Source organism: Gallinula chloropus (assembly GCF_964237585.1).
Source record: "Gallinula chloropus genome assembly, chromosome: 35".
NCBI lineage: Eukaryota > Metazoa > Chordata > Aves > Gruiformes > Rallidae > Gallinula > Gallinula chloropus.
This window is the reverse complement of record NC_140120.1, coordinates 774,794-801,999: the sequence shown is the minus strand read 5'-3', so window position 1 is coordinate 801,999 and position 27,206 is coordinate 774,794. Positions and strand designations below refer to the sequence as shown.

Below are 27,206 nucleotides of genomic sequence, written 5' to 3'. Positions count from 1 at the left end.
AGCAGCTCCTCTGCCAAGCACACAGGGCTGGGGACACTGCCTGGAGGCACCGAGGGGAGACCTGAGAGGCTGAGAGAGCTGAGGGATGCTGAGAGCTCACTGGAGGAGAAATCTCCACAGCACTCTCCCTGGTATGTCTGTGGGTGCAGGGCAATGCAGGTTCTGTTCCTGTAGGGATCTCCTAAAGCTGGGACATGGGGCAGTGTGTGGGCTCTGTCAGGAGGACAGGTTCTCTCTAGGACCAGAAAGTGCTGCCTGGACGGGATGCCCTTGTGCCCCATCAGAGGGACAGGGCAGGACAGCTGTCTTCTCCTGGGCATGGCTGCAGAGGTGTGAAGCAGCGTGTGCACCCAGGGGTGCCCAGGGCTGTCCTTGTGAGCAGGGTCGCTGTGCCCTAGAGGCTGTGTGCTGGGGCAGGGAATCTGCTGCTGCCAGGGTCAGCACTCAGCCTGGCTTGTGGACTTTCCACAGGGATAGAGAAGGACCTGTGGATTGAAGGAGTTACCCAGGGAAGAGCAGCATAATTTCCTTCTGCAGTAAGATAGTGCTGCCTGGGTCAGCTTTGCTCCCAGCTCCAGCTGATCATTGAGACATTCCAAAGGGACTTTGAAGAACAACATCAAGGAAGCATTTTCCTTCCAGGCAGAGTCTTTGCTTTGACTTTTCCTCTCCTGTGGGCTGTGCTGACTCTGGGAGATGAGAACTTATTTCTCCCCTCAAGAATGTCCACATCAGAGGATTTCCTGAGCCCTGCACACACAGAGGTTCCCAGGGCAGAGCCCTGATGCCAGGAGGGGTCTGCAGAGCAGAGCTGAGCGCAGGGCAGGTTGGATGAGGTCTGTGAGCACAGAGCAGAACGTGACATGGGCAAAGAGAAGCAGCTGCAGGGACAGCTCCAGGCAGCAGAGACATTGTCAGGTTGGGAGAAGGAGCTGCTCCCAGCAATGCCCTGGCAGTGGGAATTTGATACCTCCCTGGCAGCCCCGCAGTGCTGATATGATGAGGGCATTCCATGAGAAGTAGAAGGGGTTTCCCTCAAAGAAGCATTCCCTAACTTCTTACTGCCTTTTCCTCCTTGGACAGGTCTCCACACCTGACAGCAGCAGATGTCCAACAGCAGCAGCTCCATCAGCCAGTTCCTCCTCCTGCCCTTTGCAGACACTCGGGAGCTGCAGCTCCTGCACTTCTGCCTCTTCCTGGGCATCTACCTGGCTGCTCTCCTGGGCAATGGCATCACCATCATCACCATAGCCTGTGACCACCACCTCCACACCCCCATGTACTTCTTCCTCCTCAACCTCTCTGTTACTGACCTTGGCTTCATCTCCACCACTGTTCCCAAATCCCTGGCCAATTCCTTGTGGGACACCAGGGCCATTTCCTACACAGGATGTCTGGCTCAACTCTTTTTCTTTTTATTTTTGATCACAGTAGAGTTCTGTCTTCTGACTGTCATGGCCTATGACCGCTACATTGCCATCTGCCACCCCCTGCACTATGGGACCCTCCTGGGCAGCAGAGCTTGTGTCCACATGGCAGCAGCTGCCTGGGCCAGTGGGTTTCTCAATGCTGTGCTGCACACAGCCAATACATTTTCACTGCCCCTCTGCCATGGCAATGCCCTTGACCAGTTCTTCTGTGAAATCCCCCAGATCCTCAAGCTCTCCTGCTCAGATGCCTACCTCAGGGAAATTGGACTCATTGTGGTCAGTGTCTGCTTATTTTTTGGGTGTTTTGTGTTCATTGTGGTGTCCTATGTGCAGATCTTCAGGGCTGTGCTGAGGATCCCCTCTGAGCAGGGACGGCACAAAGCCTTTTCCACCTGCCTCCCTCACCTGGCTGTGGTCTCCTTGTTCCTCAGCACTGCCACGTTCGCCTACATGAAGCCCCCATCCATTTCTTCCCATTTTTTGGACCTGGTAGAGGTATTTCTTTACTCGGTGGTTCCACCAGCAGTGAACCCCCTCATCTACAGCATGAGGAACCAGGAGCTGAAGGATGCCATGTGGAAACTGATTACTGGATATTTCTAAGCAGCAATAAACTGCTCATCTTCTTCTGCCTATCACTGGCCATGGAACTCAATTTAGGACCAGCCCATGTTTAATACTTGTTTTAGTTGTTGGGATTTTTTTTTCTTTCTTGTTTGTCAAAGCTCTATTAACATGGGACATGTTTATCTTATTCCTAATTAAGTTTCTCCAGGTCTCATGTGACCCAGACACTTTGTAATGACCAGCTCTGCTCTCTTTCCATCATACCTGCCTGAAAGGTACATAAAGTTTTCTTTTATTTTCTCCTGGCATTTACAATAATTTTACAAGCACATTTTCACCAGCTGAATCACTTGAGAGCTTCTCTGAATTGGCAGTGCTTTCCCACCATGACAGAATGTGAATTTCCTGCAAATGTATCACAGAATCTGTTAGGTTGGAGAGGACCTTTATGATCTTTGAGTCCAACTACACCTAACCCTGCCCAGTTGTATGGGGCTCTGATTTGAGACCATGTCCTCAAGCACAACATCTACACACCTTTGAAATCCCTCCAGGGATGGTGAGTCCACTACTTCCCTTCTCATCCTTTTCCAATACTTGGCTACCCTTTCAGTAAAGAAATTCTTCCTGATATCTGACCTAACTCTCCCCTGGCGCAATTTCAAATCCTCTCATCCTATAACTTTTAACCTGAGATATAAGACCAAACTCCCCCTCTCTAGAGTCCCCTTTGAAGGTAGTTGTAGAGAGTGATTAAGGTCTCAGCCTCCATTTCATAGACTAAAAAGCCCCATTTCCCTTAGCTGCTCCTCAGAGGACTTGTGCTCCAAACCCTTCTCCAGATTCTTTGTCCTTCTCTGGGCACAATCCAGCATCTAAACCTCCTTCTTGTATGAGGGTCCCTGAACTGGACACTGTACTTGAGATGTGGTTCCTGGAGGGATCTCATAAAGCTGGGAGATGGGAAGGTGTGTGGGCTTTCCATCATTCAGATGTTGGAGCTGTGCCTGAGCCCTGCACACACAGAGGTTTCCCTGGGCAGTGCCCTGATGCCAGGAGGGGTCTGCAGAGCAGAGCTGAGCACAGGGCAGGTTGGATGAGGTCTGTGAGCACAGAGAAGCAGCTGCAGGGACAGCTCAAGGCATCCCCCACAGTGCAGACACTTTTCCACAGCAAGCCCCTGGTTTCTGCCACCCAGCAAAAAACTGTACCCAGAGCTCCAGGGTTTCAGGCTGAGTCTTCTCCTTCGCAGCCCAGCCCCCTGTAAGAAGAAACCCCTGAGTGCCTGTCTGTCTGTCCCTCTCCTCCAGCCTTGGCTGGAGCATTTCTTCCTGGTTTCCCTCCTCTCCCTGCTGCCTGAGTCCAACCCTTACCTGTGGCTCTGACCACATCAGTTGGTGGTCCTGGCACTGAGCTCACCCTCACATCAGTACCCTCATCTGTAGGACTGAGGACTTCCCAGGGGCTCCTGCTGGGCTGCAGGCTGCCTCCCACAATGGCACCGCTCTCCTAGGGACCCTTGTGACCCAGAGAGGAGCTCCAGGCAGAAGACACCTCAGCACTGAGAGTTTTTGGAATTCTTTGCTGCACAGAGCCAATACATTTTCACTGCCCCTCTGCCATGGCAATGCCAATGGGTTTTGGCTGTTTTGTGTTCATTGTGGTGTCCTATGTGCAGATCTTCAGGGCTGTGCTGAGGATCCCCTCACAGCAGGGACGGCACAAAGCCTTTTCCACCTGCCTCCCTCACCTGGCCGTGGTCTCCCTGGTTGTCAGCACTGGCGTGGTTGCGTATCTGAAGCCCCCCTCCATCTCCTCCAGATTTCTGGACCTGGCAGTGTCATTTCTTTACTCGGTGGTTCCACCAGCAGTGAACCCCCTCATCTACAGCATGAGGAACCAGGAGCTCAAGGATGCCATGTGGAAAGTGATGACCAGTATTTTCTAAGCAGCAATGAACTGCTCATGGTCTTCTGCATATCACTGACCATGAAACTCATGTCAGGACCAGTCTCTATTTAGCAGGTTTTAATTATTTCAATATTTTTTTCTCTTATATTATCTAAGGTATAACAACATGGTGCACATCCATCCTATTCCTCACACTGTATCTCTAGGTCTTCTCTTCTCCAGACACTACGAAATGACAAAGCATGCACACTTTGCAGCATGTCTGCCTCCAAAGAGCCACAATTTTTCCTTCCTTGTTTTCTGGGTTTATTTAAACAATTTTTCAAGCACCTCTTCATCTCCTGAATCACCCCTCTGCTTGTCTGAAATGTCAATGCTTTCCCACCAGGACAGAACGGGCATTGCCAGGATTGGTACTCAGGGCAGCAGAAGAAATACTCACCTTCCCCTCTACCTGTCTTACCACTAGTCTGTCTTTTTCATCTCCCTGATCATTCGGGTGTTTCCACCTCTCCTGATGATGTGGCCATGCCTAAGGACAGCTTTTCAGCAGACTAGATGGACGTATCCTCACTACATTACACCTCTGCTTGCTCATTTGTCATTCAGATGCCGCTCAGTCTCTGGTTCCTGCTTTGAGTTTCAGAGAGTTGGAAAACATCCCATCCTTCAGAAGTCTAATGAACTGTTCTGTCAGCAGGTCAGTGTGTTGATAAGTGACCTTTCTATGGATCTGATTCAAACTGTTCTGGGAGAGAATCTCCTCTGAGAGCTGACCCCCTGCACACGCTGCTTGGCCGTAGCAGCAGCTGAGGAGAGAGATTTCATGGGTATTAAACTGTGTCATGTTGAACTGCTGTTTGTTGTCAGAGAAATCTGTCTGTGCCTGTGAGCACAGATGATGGGAGGAAAAGTGTTGGGAGTCCCAGGAGGCCAGTGAGGGACCTGCTGGGCTTGGGGAAGGGCGAAGTTCTCCACACGGGGTTGGATCTCAAGAGACTGTTTTCCTGCCTGTCCAGATCTCCTCAGGAGACCTCTGCCCCAGCCCCAAGTGCAGCATGCTGCTGAACTTTCTTCCATGATCTGAGACATGAGAGAACCATTTCTTCCTTTGAAAAATCCTGCATTGTGAAACTCTTTTGAAATTTTCATCACTCAAATAAAACCTCTCCAATTAGTTGTACAAGTCTTATTTTTTTAATTAAAGTGAGTTTAAGAGCCATGTTTGTAAGGGCTTTCTGTATGACTAATGAGCCCCATGGTGTGTTTTCTTCTGACTCCAGAAACCTCAAGATACCAAGAGGAGAATGAAGAAACCTCTCAAGAAGTCCAAGTCAGGAGCAATGCCCAAAGTACCTTGAAGCATTCCTGACAAAGCCGCCCCATGGGCTCGTTAGAGCAGAGAACTGGAGGCCATGAGGTTAAACCCTTGCCTTTCTGGCAGTTGTCTGACTCATTCTGTCTTTAGCCAGCTGTTGAGTTGTGGTGATTTCACAGTCTCCTTCCTCACTAGAACATCTCTCACCTGGTTAAGCTTAGTGGCAGGTGAACCTCACTGGTGGCAGATGGCACTTGGCACAGAGTGAGGAGTGTTGAATTTAATGGTGAATCTTGTCAGGATCCTTTTGTTGGTGGGAAAATAACTCCCTGTGTGCTGCCTGTGTGCAGCCAGTTCTCTAAGGACAGCAGGGGAGCTGGTACAGAGGGGCTGGAATGCCCCACTGTGGAGTGCAGAGAGAGACCTGATGTAAGGACAAGGGATGCAAGTCCCAGTTGGCTGGTGAGAGTCATGGTGGGCTTGTGGAGATGTGCAGCAAGGTTGTCCCCACTGCCTCAAGGGACCCTTTTTCAGACCAGTCCAGACCTCCTTAGGAGGCACCCTGGATCAATCTCAGTCAGAGGTTGTCACCTCTCCTCTACAGTGAAAATAATAACCTACACCCTTAAAAAGAAATCAATTTTACTCTGAGCTCCCTTTGAAACAGCTTCAATGATCTGTACATCTCTTGAAGACCTGAAGATCTTTACATGATGAGATATAGCTCGTTAGTGCTTTCTTTTTCTTACAATGAGCCCTGGGGTGCATTTGGTGCTGAGTCCTTGAAGCTCAGGTACTGAGAGAAGATTACACAAAAAACTCCATGTCAAAAGCAGAAGCCAAAGTACCTGAAGTATTAATGAGTCCCTCTGAGAGCCATTGCTGGCTGAGCCTCCCCAGGGACTCGTTAGCACAGGTAATTGGAGCCCATGTTGGCTGGTAGGCAAAGGCAATGTACAAGCAGCTGAGATGCTGAGCAAGCCCTGGGTTGGTTGGATGAAGCAGAAAGGCCAAGCCCTGGTCCCCAGCCCCAGGAAAGAAAGGTCCTGTCCCTCAGGCATTGCTCAGGCTCTTCCTGGGGCAGCATGGGACGTGTAATGCTGAGGGAAGAACAACAGGATGAGAGTTTCTCCTCATTGTTGGTCCAAAGCCCAGCTAGAAATTCATCTGTCCTCCATTTAAATAAAAGAAAGAGCAGGGAGACCCTCCATCCCCTATCAGATTCAGGAGGAAACATTGTGGAAAGATGAGGCCAAGGCTGAGATGCTTAATGAAATCTTTGCCACTGTCTTTAGTAACAGGAGCAGTTGTACAGAGAGAATCCAATTCTCTGAGCTGGGAGACAGGGACAGGGAGCAGAATGAGCCCACCTCAATCCAGGAGGAGATGGTCCTGCTCCACCACAGAGATGTGCAGAGATCTGTGGAGCTGAATGGGATGCAGCCAAGGGTGCTGAAAGAGCTGGCAAGGGGGGTGAACCAAGCCACTTTCCATCAGTCCTGGCTGACTGGAGAGGTACCAGCAGATTGGAAATCAGTCAAGGTAACCCCGTACATAAGAAGGACAGAAGGATGATCAGGGCAATTGCAGGCCTCATAGTTTGACTTCAGTCCCAGAGAAGCTGATGGAGCAGATCAACCTGAGCACCATTAACCAGTCATGAAGAACCCCCAGGTGATCAGGCCCAGTCAGCTTGGGTTCATAAGGGCAGGTCCTGTTTTAGCAACTGGATTTCCCTCTATGACAGAGTGACCTTCTTCTTGGACAAGGGAAGGGCTCTGCATGTTGTCTATCTTGACTTTAGCAAGGCCTTGGACACAGTTTCCCAACACCTTCTTCTAGAGAAGCTCACTGCTTGTGGCTTGGAATCTGTGGTGGTTCAGCCCCAAGCAATGGCTGAGCGCCACATGCTGCTTGCTCACTCCCGGAGGAGAAACAGACAGAGCCTCTGTGGCTTGGGATAAGGACAGTTTACTGACAAAAGCACCATAAAAGGGGAATAATAACAGCCCCAATTGCACTCACACCCAGTAACAGCACAGAGAGTACCTTACAAACCCAACAATAACAGTGCTGCTCCATGCCAGGACAACCCCTCTCCAACCAGCCCCTTTGACAAGGAAATTATGTCAGTGTCCTGGTTTTGGCTGTGATGGAGTTAATTTCTTTTCTAATAGGACATGGAATGCTGTGTTTGGGAGTTGGGAGGAGAGCAGTGTTGATAACACCCTGATGTTTCTGGTTGTTTCCAAGCAATCAAGGACTTTTCAGTTGTTCCTATTTCCCTACTAAGGAGAAGGAAGGGGACACAGCCAGGACAGGTGACCCGAACTGGCCAAAGGGGCTATTCCATGCCAATTTCATCATACTCAGCACAAAAGGGGGGCTGGTGGGAGGAGGAGGAGGCAGCTCCAGGATGTGCAGTTTTGGGGATGGTCCCGTTTTCAGGACAGCTCAGGGCTCCATGGCCAGAGTTGTGTGGTTCAGTGAGAAACTCCATTGTGTATCACCAGTTTCATATATTTTGCTACAAAGTCCTGTTATCATTGTTATATCTCTCTTTCTGCTATTCTAGTAAACTATCCTTATCCCAACCTGTGAGGTTTTGTTTCCTGGGATTTGGGTTTTTTTCCCTTTCCCTTTCCTCTCCCTCCCTTCCAACTTGTCCCCCCAACTTCTTCCTTTTAAAGAACAAGGAACTGTGTGGTGCTCGGCTCTCAGCTGGGGCAAAACCACATCTACTAAAATCCAAAACAAATCTGTTCTTAAGAACATGAAAATTCTTATATTAAAGTTATATTAATTGTCTCTTAAGCAACATCTGCATCAATCTATTCAGCATGATTACATTTCATTGACTCGACAGGGCCAGCAATACAACAAAGAAAATGATCAGTTTATTGCTGCTTAGAAAGATCCAGTCCCGTTTCCACAAGGCATCCTTGAGCTCCTGGTTCCTCATGCTGTAGGTGAGGGGGTTCACTGCTGGTGGAACCACCACGTAAAGAAATACCTCTACCAGGTTAAGTGGTCTGTGGAGACTGGACAGGGGCCAACAGCTCCAAGTTGGAACAAAGTAAAGGTGACAGAGCCCTGGGACAGTCTGCTGAGTGGGTAGTCGAGTCTCCTCTCTGGAGATATTCAAGACCCATCTGGATGCCATCCTGTCCGACCCGTCCGAGGACTCTGCTTTTGAAGGGGGGGCTTGGACTTGATGATCTCTGGAGGTCCCTTCCAACTCCACTTCTGTGAATCAGTGAATCTGTAAATAGGGAGGATATTTAGAGGGGCTCTTCAGGTAAGCAAACATGTGAGTGCTGACAAAGAAGGAGTCCACTCCCATGTAAGGAAGGCAGGTGGAAAAGGCTTTGTGCCATCCCTGCTCCGCATGGATCCTCAGCAGAGCCCTGAAGATCTGCACATAGGACACCACAATGAACACAAAACACCCAAAAGCCAAACAAGCTTTGGCCACAATTTCCCTGATCGAGGCCTGTGAGCAAGAGAGTTTGAGGATCTGGGGGATTTCACAGAAGAACTGGTCAGCAGCATTGCCATGGCAGAGGGGGAGGGAAAATATATTTGCTGTGACAATATATTTAAGAAGGAATTAAAAAATATCTGTTGCTTTTTTCTGTCAGATAAATAAGAGAGAAAGTGTAAGGAACTTTGCAGACAACAAGGTCAGTGATAGAGGGGGAGAAGGTCCTCCCAGCCTCATTGCAGAGATTCCCTTGCAGCCCATGCAGAAGCCCATGGTGAATGAGGCTGTTCCCCCTCAGCCCATGCTGGATGATGTGGAACAGTGATTCTACATGCAGCCTGTAGACATCACAGTGCTCAGGCAGGTGCAGACACCTGAAGGAGGCTGTGACCTCATAGGAAGCCTGTGCTGGAGCAGGTTTGCTGGCAGGGCTGTGGAGGACCCAGGCTGGGACAATCTGGTGCTGAAGGAGGGCACCCCATTAAAGTGACCCACCCTGGAGCAGTCTGGTGATGATCTGAAGCCATGTGGGAAGGACTTGGAGGGGTTCATGCAGGACTGTCTTCTGTGGGTGGGACCCAATGGTGCAGCAAGGGGAGACTGTGAGGAGTCCTCCCATGAGGGGGAAGGAGCGGCCGAGACAATGTGTGATGAACTGACCCCAATGCCCATTCCCCATCCTCCTGTGCTGCTCAGTAAGAGGAAGGAGAGAATTAGAGAGTGAAGGGGACCCTGGGAAAAACAGGGGGGGATGTGGGTGGGTGTTTTAATTTATTTATCTTTCTCATTCCTCTGCTCTCTTTGATTGGATAACGAATTATATTGGTTTATTGAGAGTAACTCAGGAGAGTGACCTCTACATGATCTCTCACTGTCCTTATGTTGACCTTTCATTACATCTTCTTTCACTTATGCAGCAGAGGAAGGGGAGTGATAGAGCAGCTTTGGTGAGCACCTGGGTCAATACACTTCAACAAGAGGTTGAAAGGAAGAAGCACATGGGCATGTGGAGTCGATGGTCATAGGCTACAGTAATGATCATGACACTCTTGCCCAGAAGAGCAGCCAGGTAGATGCCCAGGAAGAGGCAGAAGTGCAGGAGCTGCAGCTCCCGTGTGTCTGCAAAGGGCAGGAGGAGGAACTGGCTGATGGAGCTGCTGCTGTTGGACATCTGCTGACAATGGGTATGGAAAAGTGTTTTCAGAAGTAAAAGACAGGAGTGAGGAGAGATTTATAACATGGAAAACTACAATCTTGATTTGTCTCTCAAACTCCCAGGTGTGCACGAGGAGCAGAAGCCTCTGGCATGGGCTCCCAAAGAGTCATTCCTGGTCTTCAGTTTTGGGTACAGGTGAATGGGGGTGACACACAGTTTCCATCAGATCAAGTCCACTCTCATGGAGAAGGGGATCTTGGAAACTTGCCTCTGCCCCCAGTAATTCCCATGGGAGCTGGGAACAGCAGCTCCATGGCAGAAGGTTTTGATTTTTGTGCCACACAAACTGGGGCAAGAGGAATCCCAGCTGCAATGCGTTTGTGGCAGTCATAGGTCAGAGCTGGGTCCCCTTCCAGCCCCAGGGCTGCAAAGCAAGGATGAGGGGTCTGGAATGACTCTCACAGGAGGAAAGAGTCCCCCTCCTGTCGCTACCAGGGCGTCCTGTCTGATGGGGAGACATGAAAGGGTGATTATTCTGCCCAGCTCTTGTCTGATCAGGAGAAAGGACTCTGCTGGACAGAAGGATTTCTCCCCATCCAAGGGAGAGAAAGTCAGTAAAGACTTAGTGTCTTTCCAAGTTAGTTACTTGGAGCTCCAGGGACACCTCACAGGAGACTCTGGGGAATGGAGTATGTGACGTATTCGCCTGCTCCTCTGCTGTGAGCTGGGGTGGGCGGCTGGGATGGAGGGAGCTTACTGCAACCCAGCAGCCCTTATAAGAGAGACAGCTCTGGCCAGGAGCAGCTCCTCTGCCAAGCACACAGGGCTGGGGACACTGCCTGTAGGCACCAAGGGGAGACCTGTGAGGCTGAGAGAGCTGATGGATGCTGAGAGCTCACTGGAGGAGAAATCTCCACAGCACTCTGCCTGGTATGTCTGTGGGTGCAGGGCAATGCAGGTTCTGTTCCTGGAGGGATCTCCTCAAGCTGGGACATGGGGCAGTGTGTGGGGTCTGTCAGGAGGACAAGCTCTCTATAGGACCAGAAGGTGCTGCCTGGAAGGGATGCCCTTGTGCCCCATGAGAGGGACAGGGCAGGACAGCTGTCTTCTCCTGGGCATGGCTGCAGAGGTGTGAAGCAGCGTGTGCACCCAGGGGTGTCCAGGGCTTTCCCTGTGCCACGAGGGCTGTGTGCTGGGGTAGGGACGCTGGTCCTACCAGGGTAGGCAGTCAGCCTGCCTGGTGGGCTTCCATCCGTGTTGGTGCACAAACCTGACTGAGTTCTCGAGAGCTCACAGCTGACTCTCCTCCCAGCAGTGGCACGCTCAAGCCAGCACAAAGCAGACCTCCCAAAAGGGAGCTGCCAAAATCTTCCTGGATCCAGAGAGTCAGTGTGAATTGGAAGATGTTTCTCTCATAGAAGAGTTCCCTAACTTCTCACTGTGCCTTTTCCTCCTTGGACAGGTCTCCACAATTGACCCCAGCATATGTCCAACAGCAGCAGCTCCATCAGCCAGTTCCTCCTCCTGCCCTTTGCAGACACACGGGAGCTGCAGCTCCTGCACTTCTGCCTCTTCCTGGGCATCTACCTGGCTGCTCTCCTGGGCAATGGCCTCATCATCATCACCATAGCCTGTGACCACCACCTCCACACCCCCATGTACTTCTTCCTCCTCAACCTCTCTCTTGCTGACCTTGGCTGCATCTCCACCACTGTTCCCAAATCCATGTCCAATTCCTTCTGGGACACCAGGGCCATTTCCTACACAGGATGTCTGGCTCAACTCTTTTTCTTTGTGTTTTTGATGACAACAGAGCTCTGTCTCCTCACTGTCATGGCCTATGACCGCTACGTTGCCATCTGCCACCCCCTGCACTACGGGACCCTCCTGGGCAGCAGAGCTTGTGTCCACATGGCAGCAGCTGCCTGGGCCAGTGGGTTTCTCAATGCTGTGCTGCACACAGGCAGTACATTTTCCCTTCCCCTCTGCCATGGCAATGCTGTTGACCAGTTCTTCTGTGAAATCCCCCAGATCCTCAAGCTCTCCTGCTCAGATGCCTACCTCAGGGAAATTGGACTCATTGTAGTCGGTGTCTGTTTAACTTTTGGTTGTTTTGTGTTCATTGTGGTGTCCTATGTGCAGATCTTCAGGGCTGTGCTGAGGATCCCCTCGCAGCAGGGACGGCACAAAGCCTTTTCCACGTGCATCCCTCACCTGGCTGTGGTGTCCCTTTTTGTCAGCACAATCATATTTGCCCACCTGAAGCCTCCCTCCCTCTCCTTCTCTTTTTTGGACCTCATAGTGACATTTCTTTACTGTGTGTTTCCACCAGCAGTGAACCCCCTCATCTACAGCATGAGGAACCAGGAGCTCAAGGATGCCATGTGGAAACTAAGCACTGTATGTTTTTAAGCAGCAATAAACTGTTCATCTCCTTCTGTGTATCACTGGCCATGCATGTCACGTTAGTACCATTATGTATTTATAGGGGTTTTAGTAATTGGTTTGTTTTTTCTTATTTCTAGTGTCTCTAAGCTATAACAAGGTGCACATTCATCTCTGTCCTAATGCAGTATCTCCTGGTCTTGTGTGACCCAGCCACTGCGTGATGACCAGCTGTGCTCTTTGTGCATCACATCTGTCTGCAATCACCCACAATTTTATTTTTTTCCCCCTTTCAAACTACAAGAAACCACATTTTTTTTTTATAATTGGACTGTAATTTTTTATGATTGAGTTGTACCAATGACAGGAGAATTACTCCCCTTCCCCTGTACCTGCATTAGCATTAGTCTGTCTCTTTCATCTCCCTTGTCATTCAGGTGTTTCCACCTCTCCTGATCAGTGGCCATGCCTAAGGACATATTTTCAGCAAACTAGATGGATGTTTGCACTTCACTTTGCTCATTCGTTTCCATATCTGCTTGCTCTTGGTCGTTCAGATGCCTTTCAACTCTCTGGTTTCAGCTTTCAGCTTCAGAGGGTTAGAAAATGTCCCATCCCTCAGAAGTCTCATGAACTGTTCTGTCAGAAGTGCAGTGTATTGACAACCTTTCTGTGTATGTGATTAAAAGCACTGTTCTGGGACAGAATCTGCTCTGAAAGCTGACCCGCTTCACACGCTGCTTGGCCGTAGCAGCAGCTGAGGAGAGAGATTTCATGGGTATTAAACTGTGTCATGTTGAACTGCTGTTTGTTGTCAGAGAAATCTGTCTGTGTCTGTGAGCACAGATGATGTGAGGAAAAGAGTTGGGAGTCCCAGGAGGCCAGTGAGGGAACTGCTGTGCTTTGGAAGAGCAAGATTCTCCATGCAGGGTTGGATCTCCAGAGACTGCTTTTCCTGCCTGTCCAGGTCTCCTTAGCAGACCCATGTCCATCACAGAATGCTGCTGTCACTGCTTCTATCAATCAACTGAGCCAGGACAGAAAATACCCATGACTGAAAAAAAGGTCCTTCAGGAAAATTCCTTTGAAATCTTCATCACTAAGGACATCACTAACATCCAAATAGTTGTAAAAGGCTGATATTTTTTTTAATGAAAATGAGTTGGAGAGACATGCTTGTAAGGGCTTTCTGTAGCAACGTTGGTAGCAACGTTGCATATGGGAATCTGAGGCCGGTCTGGGTCCTCCTTGCTATAGTGGCTGGAGCGTGTTGTGTCCAGTTTTGTCATCTGCTCTAAAAACACCCCATGGCACCGTCCATTGTTTGGTTACGAGGGGCACCCTTTGAATGGGGAACGTTTCAGGGAGCACAAAGTGAGCCTGGAGACTTGCTGCGCCCTTCTGTACCAGCGTACCCTGTGGCGCAGTGGAGAACTCCTGCCTGTCACGAGGGAGACCAGGGTTTGATTTGCCACAGGGATTCGCTGCTCTGGGCATTGATTGATTGGTATTGCCTTTGGATCCTGCCATAAGGAGCTGAGTATTTAGATTTGGTGAACTGTTTGTGTGAGTGAAATGAGTTCACTCTGGTGTGAGTGGTGAGTGACTGGGTTAAACACATGGCAAGTTTGGAGCCAACTGTTGCTCCTTGGTGTTCTAAACACAGGCCTGAAGATTTTTCATGTAAACCACTCTTTGTATTTGTTTCACATGGAAGCAGGAGGTGGTTGTACAATTTGGGAACAATTTTTGGTGTGGTGAATGCAGGGAGACCTGGTCTGACTGGGATAACGTTTTTAATCCGGGTCAGCTTAAACTAGGAATTTGTGGAAATTTAAAGAGTGTGAAAAATCAGTAGCAGATGGGAGGAAGTACAGGGTCAAATAATATCAGGTGGCCTGTGTGTGGAGCAGGAATTAGTGCCTGCCCAATCTGCCATGAATGCTGTTTGTGTACTCGAGCCAAGCGCACGAAGTGCCATAGATACGTCACCTCCCTTTTGGGGAGACAGGAGCGGTACCTTAACAAGTGTCAATGTGAAGTGTACAGGATCTCAGAGCTATAAATAAAATAACTGAAGATTTATATCCAGTAGTAGCAGATCCATATCCACTGCTAACCAAATTAGCACCTAATTTGTCTTGGTTTACTGAATTGGACCTGAAGGAAGCATTTTTCTGACTGCCCTTCAGCCCCATCTCTCTAAGGAGGATGTAAACTTCAGAGATGTTCAATACAACAGTGGTAGGCATTGTGCATTCCCTTTTGCCTGAAATTCCAGCTTTAAGCCACTCTTTTCCTCTCTGGGAGGATCACTGGAACTGATTTCTGAGGGACAGGCAATGTGCTCACCACTGTGGCTGCCTGTGTTCTTCGACCTCACCAGCTCGGTTTGAGTCTGTGTGAACATCTGCTCCACTGCAAGCAGAGAGGAAGCCAAGCTGCCAATTTCAGTTAGATGGTGATGTTGTCACAGGGACCTGCAGGCACCACGGCTTCCCTTGGGAATGACTCCTTTTCCTTGGTGCAAAGAGCATGGAATAACCCTTCAAGGAGCCTGCACTCCACACATCAAGGAATCAAATAGGGGCACTGATGTACACAGAAGTATTATTTACAGTCACTGACTGACCACATTTTACTTTCTATGGCTTGGAAACTTTTCAAAATCTACTTCTATCAGGATCCTGGGGGGCTCGTGGGTCTCACTGGCTGGGACCGACCTCCCCTGTGACCTGCACCCACACTGTCTCCTGCCAAGGGCTCCAGGGACATGGCTTAGCTGAGCCAGGGGCCTTCTGTCCCTGCCTGAGCCCTGGTGCAGCTGTGCCCATCTCTGCCACTTTCTCCTGGCTGGGCCTGGGACCTGCACTGCAGAGAGCTGCTCTCCTGCATGGAGCCCTCAGACCCAGGTCAGAGCTCATCAGGCAGAACACATCATATTCGCTTCACATCCCGTCCCATCCCATCCCATCCCATCCCATCCCATCCCATCCCATCCCATCCCATCCCATCCCATCCCATCCCATCCCATCCCAGCCCCTCCCACCACAGCTCCACCCAGAGAAGCCCCTCCCACTAATGTTCTGTCCGTCAAAGCTCCATCCACTGGAGCCCCGCCCACACACACGCCTCACCCATTGTGGTCCTGCCCACCACAGCCCTGTCTACCACCCCTTAGCCCAGCACCCTTTGGAGGAAGGCCTTTGGGGTGCTGGTCCCCAGGCACCCCTGTGCCCAGCAGCCCTCAGGCACTCTCCCTGCCCATGGTGGCCATACACAGGGCACAGCTGCCTGGCATCCTTGACATCTCCTTGGCCACCAGCTCCTAAGGACAAACCTGGTGCTGGACACCTGGTGCTTTTTCCTGGGGTGCGAGTTGGCTGATTTCAGCAGCCAGAGCCTGGATGAAAGCCAAGGGGTAAACTGAGTCATAGGTTGGGGTGGGTGGATCCAACAGACCACATTTGAAACCAGACAGGCTTTGAAATGTAAGTGAGGGGGATCTCCTAGGATGCTGTTTGGGACTTCCATCCACTTCTTGTCCCCATCTTTCCACTCAGGGGTCTGATATCAGGAGAGAAACTGCTCTGATTCCTAAAGACAGGCAAGAAAGGCATCAAGTACCACAGACCTTTCCACATCCTCAATCACAATGGATCCCCCCCCAACCAATAAAGGTGGGAGATTCTCCTTTTCATTGATGTTTTAATGATTTTATTGTAATATTTTAAAAATATTATTAATAATATTTTATTTTTAAATATTATAATATTTTATTATAATGATATTTTAAAATATTATTAATAACATTATAATTTTTAGATATAATATTTTTAAATATTATAATATTTTAAAACATTATTAACAATATTATAATTTTGAATATTATAATATTTTTAATATTATGATATTTTGATATATTATTAATAATCTTATCTTTTAAATATTAAAATATTTTTAAATATTATAAACTTTTTAAAACATTATTAATAATGATAATGCATTAATAACAAATGATAATGTATTAATAACAAAAGGAGGGCCAGGGAGAATCCCTGCCCACAGCTGGGAGCCACACAGAGCTCTGGAGGTCGCACCTGAGCGGTGCTGACACATCCCCTCTGCTCTGTATCCTGCACTTTGCCTGGGACTGGCTCTAATTCCTTATAAAAGAAGGATCAGCATGTGGAAAGCAGTTAAATCTATTCCAGCTGCTGTGGCACTTGGATCCATACACACAGTCAGTACATTTCTAAGGCAAGGCAGGGGGATGCAAATTACTCCCAGGAAGCCATTTCCATTAACTCCTCCCAGACAGAGCATGCTCAGTGACACTCAGGGGGTCTTCTGGTGGTCCTCAGGGATGAAGGCTGGACGTCTTCTTCTCTCTTAGCAGTTTTCTCCATAGTTTCTCAACCACAGGTACAGCCATATCCTACTGAAATCCAAACCAAATCTACTCTCAAATCACGCAAATTCTTTCTATTCTCAAAACAAGCAAATTCTTCTTATATTAAAGTTGTATTAATTGTCTCTTAAGCTAAATCTATATCAATTGACTCAGCATTATTATATCTCATTGAATCAATGGGGACATGTCAGTGGTAGATGCTGTGACATCACCTTTGCCTGAGGGGTGGATGGGCCAGGAGTGTGCACATGGCTTGTGTGTGACATTGTGATTTCAGTGGTGCTGGAGTCGCTGTGATGCCAAGAGAAGGCACATGGCTTGAGGGCGCCCTTCTGACGTCATCAAAAGCAGACTTGGGCCAATATGGCCAGTACGACCCAAATATGGCTTTTAGGAAGAACCATCATCCCCAGAAGCCTGCACACAGCACCCACCCCCGTGGGACACAGTGAGTGAGGTCACCATCCCTTGGACTGAGGAGCAGAGAGCGGTGGCAGCAGGAGGGTGTGAGGTCACATGGCCGAGGGCAGCCCGTGGCCATGGGCTGGGTGCAGAGCAGCCCTGTGCATCAGAGGGGCATCCCAGGGCTCAGGAGCTGCAGCCCTGGCTGGAGCAGTGGGGCTGGGGCTGTCTCAGGGCACTGCAGGGATGTGCCTGGGCACGGTGCCAGCAGGAAACCACAGGCTGCTGCCCGGGGGGAGCAGGGCGAGCGCTGCGAGGTCACGTGGGCTGTGGTTTGTGCACCTGCAGGCTCCAGCTCCCGCTCTGCCCGGGGGGAATAACGGCCCCTGGGTGACACGCTGAGAGCCAGGGACACGGCTGAGCCCCTGGGCTGCGTGTCTGCTGCCAGGGCAGGGACATGGCCCAGCCCGGGCTCCTGCCAGGGACCCGCCGTGGGGCTCTGCGGGGAGGAAGGGGCCAGCCAGCACTCCTGGGCTGGAGCTCTGCCCCTGGCCAAGGGCTTTTCCCAGCTGCTGCTCCCAGCACAGCGGGGCTGGAGCAGGAGCAGGGGCTGTTTCCTTTCCAGCCTGACACAGACCCGCAGCAGTCCCAGCTCCGTGGCTCCCACGGCTTGGCGGTGCCTGGACGTTCTTGGCCTTGGGTTCTTGGATGAGCCCAGCAGAGGAGATGCTCGTTGCTCCCAGTGCCCCCAGCAGGGACCGAGCGGGGACAGACCCATTTCTCCTCCACACCCAGCTTGTCCCATGACCATCCCCTGCCCCAGTGACCGTGACATGCGCAGCGGGACCTCTGTGTCCCTCATATATGGTCATGAAGGGAGCTGGAGGAGTTCATTGGAGGGCTGGGCTGTGTCGGAGGGGAGATACCTCCCGATAACGACTAAAAAGGGGCTGCTGCTTTGATTGGCTCCTCATGCAGCTGGGTCTGCATCTAAGAGATATATTACCCTTTCATCACTGTCGTCTCTGTGGGTCCCCAGGAGCTGTGACAGGGAGTGTGGTGCTGCAGGGCTGTTCCAGTAGGACAGAAGGCTGAGGCTGGGGATGGAGGGACTCCTGTCCCCTCGGGTGCTGTGGCTGCTGCTCTGGGTTCATCTGTGCAGGGGTAAGTGCAGCATCCTTGTCCCACAGAGAGGGTCAGCAGGCACTAGTGGGAACATCGAGATATCTCTGAGAATGGGGTGTCTTTGGAGGTGCCACTGAGATGAGGGGCAGACAGTGCTCAAGTCAACTGTACTTGAGCCTTTCCCTGTGGGTCTGGGGGCACAGGGCTGTTGCAGGGTGGATCTGGGTTTGTGGGGAGATTGTGCCCTATGAAGATCCAGGCACAGTGTATGGAGGGGAAGGGGAAGGTGGTGGTTGAGTTTGGAGGAGGTGCTGCTGGCTGTGTGGTTGTGAATAACCCAGTGGGGTTAGAGCTGAGCACCTGCAGAACGGTGAAAGCCTTGGAGACAAATGTGAGCCTGACACTGCCCTGAGGACAGCATGGAAGAGTACATCATGCACACTGGTTCCTGGGAAGGAGGAACCTCCAGACCTGTTCAGTGATCTCCTGAAGGTTCCCATGTTTGTGCTTGCAGGGGCTGCAGAGGTGAGGCTGGAAAATGGTGGTGGACGCTGTGCTGGAAGAGTGGAGGTGAAACAACAGGGGCAGTGGGGGACCGTGTGTCATTACTTATGGGACAAGACTGATGCTGCAGTGGTTTGCAAGCAGCTGCGTTGTGGGGATGCTGTTGAACCTCATTGGTCTGCACACTTTGGGCCAGGATCTGGCCCCATTTGGATGTACGGTGTTAGGTGTGATGGCACCGAGTCTGCCCTGTCTGACTGTGAAAGCACAGAAGGGATTCAAGAGTATTGTTATCACAGCTGGGATGCTGGAGTGACATGTTCAGGTAAGGGTGCAGCCCATTCCCCTCTTTTGTGGCCAGGATTGGGGAGGGGACCTGGCTGTGCCCTCAGGGCAACAAGGGGGTTCTGGAGAAGGGCCCAGTGTTGCCAGTCACACTGCTGAGTTGGGATTCTCATTCCTGGGTTCCCTGATCCCTGAGGTAAGCCCAGCAGGAACCTGAAACATCCTGACCCCTGCTGTGGCTCAGCCCACCCTCTGTGGGTGCCTGAAGCAGGATGATGGGTGCTGTGCACACCTGCGGTACGCTCTTGCCCTGCATGAGGACCCCTCCCTGGGTGGGGGCTGGAGCCGGGGGCTGGTGCAGACAGTGGCTGTGGGTACACCCACACTGCAGAACCCTCTGGGACTGGGGGACATTTCTGGTGGCTCCAAGGGGTTCCTGGGCCTGGGCCTGAGCTCGGTGGTGCAGAGCAGGCTGCCACTGACAACAGCACATGGGCCCATCACCTTGGTCCCATCACCAGGGACTTGGTCCCGTGCCCAGCAGCCCAGGGTCTCCAGAAGAGCAGCAGTTCATCTGAGTGGTGGTTGTGACTGTGGGAGAACAGCCAGCCCCCGGTGCTGTGCTGATTTCTGGAGAGCAGGGAGGGGATCTGGTGGGTTTGTGCCATCAGCACCACTGGGAGCTGCTGGGATGGTTGTGAGGCTCTTGGCCTGTAGCCAGCTGAGAGATGGGGTGAGACATGCTCAGGACATTGCCAGAGGGCTCTGGGAACTCACAGGGGTCTTTGCTTGCTCCAGGGTTTGTGCGGCTGGTTGGAGGGGGCAGCCCCTGCTCAGGACGAGTGGAGATCCATGATGAGAACCAGTGGAAAACTGTCTGTGACTCAGACTTTGGTCCCAAAGCCGCTGACGTGGTCTGTGAAGAGCTGCAGTGTGGGGTAGCCCTGTCCATCCCTGGGGCAGCTCCTTTTGGAGAAGGTGTTGGATCCATCTGGAACAGAGAGCTGCAGTGTTTGGGGAATGAATCCTCTCTGGTTTTCTGTCCCACAGGGTCCCACAAGGACCCACCCTGCACCCACGCCAACGATGCCAGTGTCATCTGCACAAGTAAGGACTCTGGTTGGGGTGTTGAATGCTGAGGATGAGCTGGTGGGAGGGAGCAGGATGGGGACAGGACACACAACTGGGTTTGAAGGCAGGAGGGGTGATGTGGTTTTCTGCAGCCCTAAGACAATGCAGAAGGAGGAGAAGAGAAGGCTGTCCATCTGGTCAGTCCTCCCATTGACACAGGTGAAGAGCACCAAGGCCCATTTTTCCCCTCTTCCTCTGTCCCCAGAGTACACAGGGTTCAGGCTGGTGAATGGCAGCACGGCTTGTGATGGGCGTGTGGAGGTCCAGGTGCTGGGGACCTGGGGCACCCTCTGTGACTCCCACTGGGACCTCTTGGACGCCCACGTTCTCTGTCGCCACCTCGGCTGCGGGTTTGCTGAGGCCCTTCCTGGAGGAGGGCGTTTTGGGAGAGGCACCGGCCCCACCTGGAGAGAGTCATTCCACTGTGATGGGACTGAAGCCCAGCTGGGACAGTGCCCAGTGACTGCCCTGGGAGCCTCCCCATGCTCCCACGACAGGGACGCTGCTGTCATTTGCTCAGGTGAGTGCTGGGAAAACAGCCTCTTACCCCCATTGTCCCCTGGGGTGTGACATGGCCACCCAAAGCAAGGGATCCCATGGCAGGCGCAGGGTGAGCTTCTCCCTGGAGAAACCCTCCCTTCACCTGGAGTGATCTGGAGAGCTTGATCTTCTCCAACTGAACGCTCTGAGGTGGGAGAGCTGACACTGAGGCTCTCACATCTCTGCCCTCCTGGGGCAGGGGTCAGTCTCTTGAGCCACCAGCAGCCTTGGAGTCAAACCATCTCCCAGTCCCTGATCCCCAGGGGTGCAGAGGGGCAGAGATGTGTGGGGTGTCCCGTTTCTCAGCAGTGCCAGGGCAGAGGATGAGCAAGGCTTCTCCTGGTGCTGCCCATCCCCAGGCCATCCCACCATCTGCTGCTCCCTCCTGCAGGAGCTGCCCCATCTGCCTCAGCAGGGACATGTTGGGTGTCTGTGCCCCACCAAGAGCAAAGAGAGTGTCTTGCCCAGCAGGGCTCAGTCCCTGGGAAACCAACCATGAGAAAAACTGCTCCTGAAGCTCAATGCAGAATGCTTGGGCAGGCAATAGGTCTCAAGGGCTCCATCAGGCTTCCAGAGCCTGGAGGGGAACTGCAGGTCTCTGGGCTCTCTGGTGCTGCTGAGGCTGGGCCATGTCTGCTCTCCCCAGGCTCAGACAGCTCCGGGGCCCTGCGGCTGGTGGGTGGAGGCAGCCGGTGTGACGGGCGAGTGGAGATCTTCCAGCGCGGGACCTGGGGCCGAGTCCTGGATGACCAGTGGGACGTGCAGGAGGCCAGCGTGGTGTGCCGGCAGCTGCGGTGTGGAGAGGCAGAGAGAGCCTACAACCCCCCAAAGCCTGAGAGAGGGACGGGTCCTGTGGGGCTGCGAGGGGTGCGGTGCGCAGGGCATGAGTCCAACCTGACCCTCTGCAACACCTCCCTGCCCGAGAGCGCGCTGGCAGCTGGGATTGCCGAGGACGTGGGGGTCGTTTGCCGGGGTGAGTGGCACTGCAGGGATCCCCGGGCTCTGGGCTGGGTGGGCACCATCCCCTGACAGCAGCTGGGCTTCTTCCTGCTGCAGGGAGCCGTCGGGTGCGGCTGGTGAACGGGCCCGGGCGCTGTGCAGGCAGAGTGGAGATCTACTACCGGGGCAGCTGGGGGAGCGTCTGCGATGACGGCTGGGACCTGCCCGACGCCGCCGTCGTCTGCCAGCAGCTGGGCTGCGGAGGGGCGGTGGAGGCCGTTGGCTCTGCTGCCTTCGGGGAAGGCGCCGGGCAGGTCTGGCTGGGCAGCGTGAGCTGCTCGGGGGCCGAAGCTGCTCTCTGGGACTGCCCGGCACGGCCCTGGGGGCAGCCCGACTGCGGGCACAAAGAGGATGCCGGAGTCGTCTGCTCAGGTCTGTGCTGGGAGCTGTGCTGGGAGCCCAGGGACAGGGGAGGTGGGGACAAGGGGAGAGCCAGCAATGGCCGAGGCTGTCCCTGGCTGCTGCTGAGCCCCTGCCCAAGCCCATGCTGGGGACACCCACACACAGGTCCTCTCTGTCCCACATAGCGTCTCTGGGGAGTTTTCCCCAAGGTTTAGCGGGGAGGAGAGGTTTGTCTGTCTGTCAGGGGCTGCCAGGGCGACTGTCTGGCCATGCATTTTCCTTGTCTGGGGGCTTCAGGGGCACCCCTGATCCTACATCCCTGCACCATCCTCTTCCCTTTGGTGTCTCTCCTCCCAGAGTTTGTGGCCCTGAGGCTGGAGAAGAACGGCAGCTGCTCCGGGCGCCTGCAGGTTTTCTATAACGGGACCTGGGGCAGCGTTTGCTTCAACTCAATGACTCTCCAAACGGTGTCTCTGGCGTGCAAGGAGCTGGGCTGTGGGGAGGCATTATCCTTGGACCCATTCCTCACTTCTGGAACACTGCCTGGCCGTGCCTGGGTGGATCGTGTGGAGTGTGGGAGGAGTGACACCTCCTTCTGGCAGTGTCCCTCCGCTCCCTGGCACCCAGAGTCCTGCACCGACCTGCGTGATGAGACCCACATCACCTGCAAGGGTAACTCTGAGCCACCCGGGCACCAGCATCCCCAGATTCTGCTCCCTTCTGGGCACTGTCAGACACAGACAGAGCCCACAAGGGCTTTTCCTTTCCATGCCAGACCCTTCTGCTGCTGGTGGTGGCACAAAGGAGCCTTCAGCTCTCAGACCCCACACATTCAGCAGCAGTGGGCAGCCAGGCTGCCAGCAGAGCCTGGGGGAGGCAGAGGGGTCTGCAGGAGAGGTCTCAACAGAGACCCATCAGGGCTCCAAACAGTGTCCCCCATCCTGCCCTCTGTGAACCAGGCTCCCTTGGGGGCTGAGCAGTCAGGGTCCCCCACATTGCCGGGTGTGTCCCCTGAGTGACCGGGGTTCAGCTGCTCCCTTGAGCAAGGTGACTCAGGGATGCACAGGCAGAACTCAGCCCCGCTCTCTGCCACACGACCCCCCTGCTGCAGCCCCTCACCATGGCATTTCCTTCTACAGACAGAGAGACAAGAACGGCCCCAGCCCTGGATGCCACGTGCCCAAACTCCAGGAGCTGCACAGGTAGCTGCTCCTCTGCAGGCCTCTCTCCCCTGGCAGGGCTCTGCCTGCTGCCCTGGAGCCCTGAGGGGTCTCTGCCTTCTCCAGACAGGGAGAAGATCCGTGCGGTGGGAGGCGAGAGCGGGTGCTCAGGCAGAGTGGAGGTCTGGCACCGCGGCTCCTGGGGGACGGTGTGCGACGACTCCTGGGACATGCTGGCCGCGGCGGTGGCGTGCCGGCAGCTGGGCTGTGGCCCCGCAGTGTCTGCCCTGGGCGAGGCGGCGTTTGGGAAGGGGACGGGCCCCATCTGGCTGGAGCAGGTGGAGTGCCGGGGCACAGAGCCGTCTCTGCAGCACTGCTGGGCCCGGCCCGGGGACAGCGGCGCCTGCCGGCATAAGGAGGACGCTGCCGTCAACTGCTCGGGTGAGCATCTCCCGGGGGCTGCACTGTCCTGCCCATGGCCCCGAGCAGGGCCCTGGGCTCCTGCCTGGCCACCCCTGAAGGAGCAGCCCCACAGGAGGGCCAGTGTGGGTGGGATGTGACAGGGATGTCTGCACACGTGCACACAGCCCCGGGGTGTCAGAAAGGAGGCTCCCCGGGACCTGCACACCCAGCCTCTCAGCACAGCTCTCCTCCCCAACCTCTCCAGCCATTTTTCAGGGTTCTATACTGGTTTGAGGGGTGCTATACTGGTTTTGGGGTGCTCATACTGTTCTGGGGTATATATTCTGGTTTTCAGGGGGATCTATACTGGCTTGAGGAGATTCTGTACTGGTTTTATTGGTGGTGCATACCGCTTTGAGGGCATTGTGTACTGGTTTGGTGTTCTATACTGATTTGGGAGATTCTATACTGGTTTTGGCAGTCCATACTCGTTTAGGGGAATTCATAATGGTTTGTGAGGTTTTATACCGGTCTTGGGAGTTCTATACTTGTTTCTTGGTTTTCATACATGTTTTGGGTTTTTTACTGGTTTTAGGGCATCTATACGGGGTTTGGGTAGTTCTGTACTGGTTTGGAGGGTTCATCCTAGTTTCGGGGGTTATATAATTGTTTTTTGGGGGGTTCGTACTGGTTTGAGGGTGGGTGCATACTGGTTGGGGGAACCCATGGCAGCCCCACCATTATAGCCAGTAACCACCCCACCAGTGTCCCCAGTAACCAACCCCTCAGTATTCCCATTACCAACAGTATCCCAGTTAACCCACAGCTCTCCTTCTCCTCCTCTGCAGCTGCACCCAGGACCGCAGCACCAACCCCCCGAGCAGGTAACCTGCCCTGTGTGTCAGCGCCGGCTCTTCCCAGAGCTGGGCTGTGACCCACAGCCAGGGGGAAGGGGCTCCTTGCCAGGGTGGGACTCACCGAGGTGGGATGTCAGTCCCCAGAAGGGTGGGACCTTCCCCATCACTCCCCCCTGGGGTCTTTTACCCCTGTGTCACGGGGTCAGGACTGTGGTGTCACAGCCCCCCACCTCTCCCAGCCCTGGGGCTGCTATTTCTGGCTTCCTGCCCATGCAGATGCCACCCGGGACCGTCTGACCAGCAGCAGGAGAGAGTCCTTGCTTGTCATCATCTGCATCATCCTGGGAGCCCTTCTCTGCTTGCTCCTGGCCCTCCTGGCTGGGCAAGCGTGGAGCGCCAGGGCTGGGCGCAGAGGTGGGTTTGTTCTCCACGGTCCCAGGTGAAGATGTGTGTTGGCAAGGCCAGGGGGGCTGTGGGGTGTCAGTGAGTGGTACAGGCAGAGCTGGGGGGACAGGAGTGTGTGCTGCCCACAGTCCCATGTGTCACCCCATTGACTGCCTGACCACGGGCAACCAGCAGGAAGGGGGAGAGAGAGTCCAGACATGGGGGGAGTCTGGGATGGGGCCAGGAGGGAAATGGAACAGCTGGGCTGGGGAGATGGGATAAAGGGGGATAGATGAGGATGTGGCACTGGGAGTGCTCTGGGGAGATGGGGGGAGGGCTCTGGGTTGGGGAGATGGAGTAAAAGGGGGATAGATGAGGATGTGACACTGGGAGTGCTCTGGGGAGATGGGGAGGGGGCTCTGGGGGTGCGAGATGCTGGGAGAATCATTGGGAAGCACCTCCCATCCTTTCAGCATCAGGACCCCTGGCTGTTCCTCCATCCAACCCTTACCTCCCCCCAGTAGGGCAGGGGCTGTGTAATGGATCCACTGGGCAGAGAGTGGACAGCTCCAGGGCAGAGGAAAGGCAGGAGCTGCTCCAAGCTCAGCACCAGGAACAGGATCCAGGGTCCAGAGGGGCACAAGGGGGGTCTCTGAGGGACAGTGTGAGGGTATCGTTGCCCCTGACCATCTCCAAGGGGACATTGCCCTTCCTGAGGAAGTGGCAGCAGTGACTGAACAGCACAGTGGGGCTGTGCTGTGGGGACAGCCCTGGGCTGAGCCAGGGGAACAGGGCAGGGGGAGCAGATCAGGATCCATCCCTTCTCTGACCATCCCTGAGCCACATCCCTGAGCCAGCCCTGCCTCTGTCTGCAGCCTCTGAGCGAGCCTGGGAGCCCTTCCCTGAGGCCCTGTACGAGGAGATCGGGTACAGCCCAGCATTGGAGAAGCAGCCAAGGTTCAGCATGTCAGGTGGGTGTGGGTCCCTCATGGGGGCCATACCTCTAAGGCTCTTTCCCCTGGCCCCCACCTAAGACTGACCCCCTGCAGCCCCCTGGCCCAAGGTCCCTGCAGCACTGGGGCTCTGTGGTTCAGCCAGGTCTTGTTGTTGGAGAAGAGCTTCATCCTCACCAGCTCATCCTGTCCCAGCCAGTGGACAGCCCCTCTCTGTGTGTCCCTACATCCCATTGTCAGCTGAGGGGTGAGGGAAGGGGCTGTCATGGGGCAGCTCTGGGAGCCCCTGTGAGTTGGGGTTTTCCCAGGAGAGCAAGGAAACTCCTGACCCGTCATCCAATGCAGCCCTGGCTCGGTGGGTCCCCTGTCCCCAGCAGCACTGAGCACAAGCTGGGTCAGCAGAACTCACCCCATAAAACTTCCATCACTTCTCTCCAGGCTCCTACTCAGAGGGGTCCCTGACCAAGATGCAGACCCACTATGAGGACATTGAGGAGGAGGATGGTCCAGGATCAGCTCCAGGTAATGGGAGGCAGGAAGGGGTGGATCTCTCCTCCCTGCACACTGGTGATGGACACCAGTGTCACCATGAGCAGCAGGGGAGGATATGGGCAGGGGAATCCTCTGGTGCTGCCAAATCCAGTGTCTGGGGCCCATGTCCCTGCCCTTCCTCCCTTCCTCTGCTCTGCAGGACGTGTCTCCTCACTGTCAGCATCTCCCCTCTCCTTTCAGACATGCCTGTCCTGCCCAGAGATGACCCAGCAGATGGCTATGACGATGCCAGGGAGGTTTCTGAGCCTGGGGAGGATCCTGTGTCTGGGCAAGGAGACTGGGAAACGCCCAGGGCACCAGAGGATGGAGCTGGTCCCAGGGATGCACGTGGAGGTGAGAGGGACAGACAGTGCTGTGGGTTCCTGGGGTGCCAGATGAATTGCTGCCATATTGAGAGCCCACAGTCTGGCAAGAGACCAACCTGCCCTGGGAGTTTCCCTTGGGGGGGACCCTTGGTGGGAGGGGGAGGTAAATATTTCTCCTCTGGTGAGGAGAAGGGAGGAAGGTGATGTACAGGTCAGGACGAGCACCTCGTGGGACGATCACTCAGTGGGCTGCCTTGCTGCTTGCAGGGACACACCTGCACCCCCAGAGACGTGCTGAGGCCCCTGGAGCTGAGGGAGATGCCTGGTCCCCTCCCCAGGACAGCACAGGCTATGACGATGCTGAAGAGGTGTCTCTGGCACATCCCCCTGAGGACACCAAGGCTGTGACACCAGAGCTCAGTGCACAGCAGCCCCTGAGCCCTGGGCCAGCACAGCCCGTCCCGGCCATGCAGCTGGCTGCAGCCAGGAGGGAGGAGAGGTCTGTGCAGCTGGGAGAGCCCTGAGCACCAGGGAACCATCTCCCTTCTCCCAGGGGCAGCAGAAACAGCCCGGGGTTTGCTCTCTGTTTATTCTCTTGTG

General features: G+C 53.7%; 2 protein-coding genes across 2 annotated transcripts in view; both read left to right on the top strand.

The window, feature by feature from the left end:
• Window positions 1–27,206, top strand: part of LOC311203103 (scavenger receptor cysteine-rich type 1 protein M130-like) — a gene marked incomplete at both ends in the record, with an annotated part of 255,816 nt that overhangs the window by 212,025 nt on the left and 16,585 nt on the right. The window contains 7 exons of the mRNA XM_084277738.1: window positions 20,318–20,636; window positions 21,309–21,625; window positions 21,709–22,023; window positions 22,351–22,665; window positions 23,280–23,594; window positions 25,672–25,767; window positions 26,188–26,271. Coding sequence (XP_084133864.1) covers window positions 20,318–20,636; window positions 21,309–21,625; window positions 21,709–22,023; window positions 22,351–22,665; window positions 23,280–23,594; window positions 25,672–25,767; window positions 26,188–26,271 — 1,761 coding nt within the window. The remainder of the gene's footprint in view (window positions 1–20,317; window positions 20,637–21,308; window positions 21,626–21,708; window positions 22,024–22,350; window positions 22,666–23,279; window positions 23,595–25,671; window positions 25,768–26,187; window positions 26,272–27,206) is intronic.
• LOC311203045 (olfactory receptor 14A16-like) lies at window positions 1,107–2,033 on the top strand (the record flags this gene model as incomplete). The annotated part of the gene is made up of 1 exon (XM_084277682.1): window positions 1,107–2,033. The coding sequence occupies one exon, from the start codon at window positions 1,107–1,109 to the stop codon at window positions 2,031–2,033; it is 927 nt and encodes a 308-aa protein (XP_084133808.1).